The sequence below is a fragment of the Pogona vitticeps genome, chromosome 3, assembly GCF_051106095.1.
Source record: "Pogona vitticeps strain Pit_001003342236 chromosome 3, PviZW2.1, whole genome shotgun sequence".
NCBI lineage: Eukaryota > Metazoa > Chordata > Lepidosauria > Squamata > Agamidae > Pogona > Pogona vitticeps.
In genome coordinates this window covers 29280341-29287411 of record NC_135785.1, presented here as the reverse complement: position 1 = coordinate 29287411, position 7071 = coordinate 29280341, and the positions used below count along the sequence as shown (strand labels likewise).

Here is a 7071-nt window from a genome sequence, read left to right as displayed (position 1 = left end):
TTTGACTTGAGAACCACCTTCCAATACGGATTAAGTTCTCAAGTCAAGACCCCACTGTAGGAATATATGTGTATGCATTATGAATCACATGCAAACAGACAAGAAAGCAAACATTCAACCTTCATGGTTGTTGTGGGTTTTTCGGGCTCTTAGGCCGTGTTCTGAAGGTTGTTCTTCCTAACGTTTCGCCAGTCTCTGTGGCCGGCATCATCAGATCCCAGCCGTGAAAGCCTTCGCGAATACATTCAACCTTCACGCAGGAAGAGGGAAGGCGTTGACCTTTCGCCTCCAGTAAGGAAGCAGGCAGGAGTGTAACAGCCAGGAATAATCATACTCTGAGGTGGACACTGTCCCATTTGCCCCAGTGAGCAAGTCTCCATTGATTTTCAGATATTACAAATGTGATCCCAAACAAGTACTTGTGTTTTCAGAAGTACATACTAGAATTGAAAAGGCCTTCCTCCCAAATAAGGCCATGTAAGGACTTATATCTCCTGTATACAATTTGAAGTCAAGTGTGAGCAATACCTTCGTTAGACCACTAAAACCCCACAAACAGAAGCTAGCTTTTGACTCTATAAGAATCTTCAGCACGCTGGGCATGACAGAGCTGGGGATGAGGCAGAAGAAACAGAAAAGTCTCAAAATCCATGACCAGACGTGTAAGCCTTGTTGCCTTGTTTAAAGCAAGTTTGAAGATGGGATCTGCAGAATCAGCTCAAAGGTGGGGGATTTTAAGGAATAAAATGTCCACACCATCAGAGGCGAAATCTAAAACCTACATTCTGTATGTATACATGGAGCTTACTATATTCTTAATGTGATGCCACTCATCCACTTTCATGACATTTGCAAGAGACCAGATGCATAAGGCTACTTCAACATATGCTGAATTGCAACATGGATTATAATCTAATCCATTTTCCCAGATGCAGTTCAGTAAAAGGCACTGTGCAAATTTGATCCAAGATGACATACAAATGGAAGGGGGGAAAGGCTTTCTACTATACTAAACAAACTGATGGTTTTATTTTAATACACTTAAATTAGTAAAGCGAAAATAAGTTTCAGTAAAAAAAAACATGTATTCTCCTTATTCCTAGTGGCGATTGTGCCTTTTCCCTTATCTTTTAGTGAGGTTCTTAAATAATTCTGTGATTTTATATTGATTACTAAGCATATTTCTCTTAATAAAATTTGTGCATCCAACTTCTTCTGAAGAAGTCTGAACAGAATCATTCCAGATCTAACTGCCCTGCATTGCTCTCATCTTAGTCATTGTTGATACAAGTCAGTGTCTGATGGTGATTCAAAAAATTGTCTGACTGGTATTGTATGGATTAGGTCAAAATTACTGTTGAAATCAGGCAATCTACATATGAAGAACACATCTATCTCATGCTACATCCATTCAATGGCAAGACACCGTGTCTGATGAAACAGAATAGATAAGGGATGGGTTTTATTACTGCTGCATTCTCATGCAATAACAACCTTGTGCTGGCAGAGCAAAACAAGATTCTACAATTCTAAAAATGGGGCGGCTCAAACAAAAATTTATAATTTTTAAGCAGGAACATGTCAAAAACAACCTGACAATAGCTTTGTGTCTGGTCGAGAAGTGGTTAACTGATTTTAAAAAAAGGAGTCAGCTTCTGGGGTTTCCCCGTGCTTGGTGTCTCTTTGTAAATGGTAGCAAGCACAAGAGGGTATCCTGTAGACCATCTTGACTGTTGCCAGTGGTGTTGTCACTTTTCAGATTACTCTTTGCTGTGTAAAACTTGAATCCTGTTTTCCTGCCGGCAACATAGACAGCAATATCAGTCCATTTCTTGGTTTTTTGAATTGACAATACAGAAGCACAATATCACACATTCATAAACCAGAAGTGTTTTGAACAACTGCATTCAGATCTTACCTTAGCTACATCTTGCTTTACGGCTTTAGCCAAGTCCTTGTTTTGTCAATCTCCACTCCATTCCCAGTTTGTAATACAGATACAATAAGATAATAACCTATTATTATAAACCTGTATAGGATTATCATAAAGACTGCTGAAAAAGCATAGGTAGAATATATTAGGTGCTTGCAGACAGGCTTGGAACAAGATGTTTCACTACCTAAGGCAAAGACAAAGACTACACCCACACACCTGCATTCCATATGCAGGAACCAGCTGGATCCTACTTCAGCACTGCTGAAGGCATAATGTCCTCCCACATCAATGAGATGACAAGCTCCTTTTGGGACCCAGAACAGATTGTGGGCTCTGCCATTCAGTGGAGGGGAAAAGAAGAATTCGTAAATACAAGAGGGTGGCCGCTTCCTATCATGTTCTGGTTGAGGCAATTGTTTCAATTTGTCTAATGGCAGGACTGGCTTGATGAGTAGCAGCTATTGAGAGCAAGTGTTGGCAGAGACAGGTTTTTCCTCTTACAGCAGAGGTGCACGCCCACAGGGAGCCTGCCCCTCCAGATCCCTCCCTCCCACACATCTGAATGACATGAAGTAACAGTATGTCCCTAGCCTCCCAGAGGCAACCACCAAACACACAGGGAACCTCAATAAAGAGAGGGAGGAAGGCTCATATGGCTTTGGCTGAACAAGGACGATGGATTTATATTGGTGGTCTTATAAACAGCCTGCTAAAGTCACACAGGGCTTGCTTGTTTTTTAAGAATACCTGTGAATTCCCATGGGGCCTGCAGGTCTCACACAGCTTTGCACAAGACTTCCTCAGTGATCTCCAGAAACTCCCAGCCAATACAAGGTTGCTCAGGCAAGATATAAGTAATTTGTCCACAAACTCAGCGTTAATTCAGGCACATGTTTTAATTTGTAGCACTACTGTAGCCATTAAAAAAAATTCTATGAACTTCAAAATAAATAAATACATCTGGAAACATTCAAAATGTCTCTTAAGCCTCTTTAATGACCTTTTGCAGATGCAGTGCAATTAGTGCAACGAATGACAGCCAGGAAGAAAGCTGGATGAATGTATGTCACTGCTTACCAGGCAATATTTCAGTGGTTTAACTATCTGGCTGCAGAGCCATTGCTTGAGAGTTTGATTCCCCACTGTGCCTCTTATAAGAACAGCCAGCCTGGGTGGCCTTTGGCAAACTGCACTGTCCCATGTCACCTCCAGAAGAAGGGAATGGTAAACTGCTTCTGTGTATTGTCTACCTGAAAAGGGGCTGCTATAACTCAGAATTGACTTGACAGCACTTGATAGTTATTGTGCCAAATGACATGTATGAGGTACTGCCTGCTAAGATTGTCATTTTGTAAGTTCATAAATGATGAGAATTTCAATGTTCCTCTTCTTCATTGTTCGAATAAGATGCAGGAGTTAGAGGTTTTTTTGGAGGCTGAGACAAATCAGAAGTTTATCATTTAGTTACATGCTTGTAACCCCTTAGTTAATGGGACCCTTTAGTCATTGGTAAGCTGTATTCAGGAAACAGCCAGAACTGTTATAAGATGAGCAATGGAAGCACATAGAGAATGTCAGTAAAGTATTCTGTGGTTGCTATGACACCTGCGGGTGCATGTAGCAGTTCAAAGGAAAAATGGCTCTTTGACATTCTTCCTGTACAGATATGAACCAATCAGAAACATTAATAATATGGTAGAAGTGGTTTCCTAACAGGATTTCAGACTGAGATGGAGACGATTCTGAATATAGGATGAGCGTTCTAAGACAGCATGTTTTTTCTAATTCTTCTCTTACCTGCATGAGAGACTTTCAACTGCACTTTCCATGAAGATACCTAAAGAAGAGAAATAGGATGCAAGAAAATTAGAGGGCATAGTCTATAGCTATCAAAATGGGTTCATCTTCCCAAGTTGCTTAACCAAGGAGGTCAAACCCTAGCTTGAAGACTGAAGAAAGCTAACAGAAATTTGAAAGACAAAAGGTCAAGAGAGATACATATACAAGGAATTCTGACACTATCAACATCAGCCTCATTCTCACAGAATGAATTCAGACATTATCTTCAGCTTATAGGACAACTGTGGTAAGTTTCAGGAATCTTATTGGCTTTAGGTGGAAGTTGGTTATCTGGAAAATAGCACTGCAATGCTCAGTTTATCAGTTAGTTTAATTTGTTGACTACTTTTGATGAATCTCAGGAAGCAGAACATCACAATCAGTAGGTTTCTAATATCTGCCTCTCTCCTATGTAAGGTACCTCAAGGGGATGGCAGCAAAAATCCCAGTACTTTAGAATAAGGTCAGATTATTTTGGCCCATTTCTATCTATTTTTAGGACCAGTTTAGATACAGAAATTGCACTGATGGGTCTGATAGTATGCTGGTAGTTCAGAGGGGACACAACACAGCTAATTACCCTTCAATTCTCAAGGCTTTCAACCTTACTGAACACATTATTCTTCTAGAAATCCTCTCTGGGTTGGGAGCTGAAGCACAGTGTTGTGCAGTTCTGTTCATACTAGTTCCAGAAGGCAATGCTATGGAATTACTGCTTGGTTCCATAACATTTATTCTAAACACAGGATTCTGTCTTGTCCCCTTTTCTTTTTAACATGTGTATAAAAACACTGGCAAGGTTCTAAAGAGAAATGTCACCACATTTCTGATGACACCCAGCTCCCTCTCATTTTAATCAGACTCAGGTGAGCCAGTTGATGTCTAAATTCAGTAATGGGCTAGATGAATTCCACTAAAATAAAACTCAATAATGCCATGCCTCGCCTTGCCTTGAGAGTGAGGTGCTGAAGTCAAAAGTATGGCACTTGAAGAATGGCCTCAGAGCACTACAAAACTCTATAATACTCCTTGGTAATTTGAGTCTTTGTTGGTCCATCACACCTACCTTTTATCCCTGAAAGAGTTATTTCCAGTGTGAACCAGATAACTTCCATTATACTGGCCAGGGTTTCTCGGAGTTGCAGTCCAAGAACATCTGGAATAATCAAGGTTGGGATCCACTCAATAACATTATAGAAATGCAGGAGCTGATAGCTTTAAGAGGCACAAAGATTTCATATCTTAAGATATCCAAATTCTTAACAGTAGAAACCTGCTTTATCAAAGTAGAATACATTTCTTATCTTTTAATATATTCAGACATATTAGGGAAATATTTAACAATGTTCTCACCCTGCCAAGCCACCCATGTGTCAAATTGCATTTATGGAGGAAAACCCATATTGTTTTCATCTGTTCTGACATACTGCTACATGCCTACTGCTCTTTGATGTCTGCTCAGTCTCTGTACTGGTGGGATCCAGTATGTGTGGCCTGCCATGTGTCTCTTGCTTCCCTACATTTATATTTCTCTCAGTTGTTTACATTTCCCTTCAACTGTAAAAACCTTCGGCTTGCTGAGGTAGCAACCTAGTAATCAATGCAACATGGCTCTTGAAATTTCTGAGAGGCTATATTGCTTTGCCAAGCTAGCAACCTGCTGTGACAGCAAGGTGTTTTATTTATGTTTTGTCTTATTCCTGAAACACCTTCTGTTAGCAGCAGACCATTTCTATAGTAAGTCACTTGGATATGGTTTTGCTAGGTAAGCAAGATGCCAGGAGACCAAATTGCTGATATAGTAACTCAATGAGATATCAATTTCCTACACAGTCGTGCCTCGCTTAACGAGCGCACCGTTTAACAACGAATCCGCATACGATCTAATTTTTTGGATCGCTAATGTGATCGCATCGCAATGTTTTAATGGGTAAAACATCGCATTGCGATGATCGGTAAGCGTTTCGCTTGCCGATCTTCGCATTGCAATGTTTTTTTAAACAGCTGTTCGGCGGTTCCAAAATGGCCACCGGGTGCCCAAAATGGCCGCTGCAAGTGTTTTCACGCCCTGCCCTCGCTTACCAAGGGCGCGAAAATGGCAGTGCTATGGAGGAACTTCACTGAACTGTGAGTTTGGGCCCCACAGGAACACATTAAACCAAGTTTAATGCGTTCCTATGTGTTTTTTCGATCCGTTTAGCGATGTTTTTGCATAGCGACGATTAATCCAGAACGGATTAACATCGCTATGCGGAGCACCACTGTAGTCACATTTCTGTTCCCTAGGAGTTTCCTTTTGTTTTGCTTTCTTATAATTTGTTAACACACACTCAAGTGTTAGCTTACTAGAAAAGAAACTCCTTTGAGAGGCAATGCTATTTTACAATGACCTTGCTTTCCCATGATGTCTTGGATGGAGAAATGGTTGTTTGCCCTGCAGTGACTTTTTGCGCACAGCTGTTCAACCCTCCTTTTCTTAAGCACAACATACATTTTCAGGGTCGCATTTTATGCTCCCCTTAATTATTTTAGAACTCTACACACACACACACACACAATTTCAAACCTTGACAAGGAGGTGGCTAAGTGACTTAATGCATATGGTGCTGACACTTAAAGAGTCAACTATGTTGAGTCTTTGCTAACTTCTGAAGCTTCTGACTCCCAATGCAGTTTCCCTTGGCAGAGAGAACATGTAATAGAAAAGAAAAAGGCTTGTGACCTGGATGCATCAATCTTGTAGGGCAAGTGAGGTGCCTCTGAAGCTTGAGCAACAATCTTCACCCACCCCAACTAGCACCCAATTCACTAGTCCCACATGGCAGATCTTTTGGGTGTGGTGCTCCTGTCCCTTCCTCTCATTCCCAGTTTTTTTGGTGTGCTGATGTAGGGCCCATTATGCCATTTGGGGTAAGGGACTGAAGCACAAGCATCAACTCATGATATTTCTTTTTTTCACAAGCTCTGGCAGCAGTAGCTCAAAGCACCCTTGCCTGCCCCACATCTGTGATAATCACATGGTACCACCTTTTAGTCTCAGATTTTGGTCCTGAATGGGATGCAGCTCACCTGGCAATCTTAATTCTCATTGAATGCTTGAATTTGGCCCTCAAAAGAAGATGGTCACAGGTGATAAACTTGTCAGGAAGACTGAAGCCACTGTGCAGAAAGGGATAGGAAACCTTTGCATGCTCCCCTTGCTTGATTTTTGCACATTACCTCATAGGCCATGTGCAGTGTCTATTCAAGGTCAAACTCCTAGTAAATTGTAAAAGATATATTGCGCAGTAACCGAA

General features: G+C 41.0%; 1 protein-coding gene across 9 annotated transcripts in view; it reads right to left on the bottom strand.

Annotated features, from left to right (window-relative positions):
- Positions 1 to 7071, bottom strand: part of LOC144587804 (uncharacterized) — an 85546-nt gene that overhangs the window by 22086 nt on the left and 56389 nt on the right. For 3 of the 9 annotated variants that reach the window (XR_013542954.1, XR_013542955.1, XM_078389127.1), the window contains exons 2-3: positions 4842 to 4931; positions 3734 to 3773 (exon numbers count right to left, since the gene is read on the bottom strand). Coding sequence is in view for 4 of the 9 variants with exons in the window: in XM_078389127.1 (XP_078245253.1) it covers positions 3749 to 3773; positions 4842 to 4931 (115 nt within the window). In the remaining 5 variants the exon portion in view is untranslated. Of the gene's footprint in view, positions 1 to 793; positions 1797 to 1918; positions 2270 to 3733; positions 3774 to 4841; positions 4932 to 7071 lie in introns of those variants that run through there. The other 6 variants (XM_078389130.1, XM_078389129.1, XM_078389128.1 and 3 more) reach the window with 5 other exon arrangements.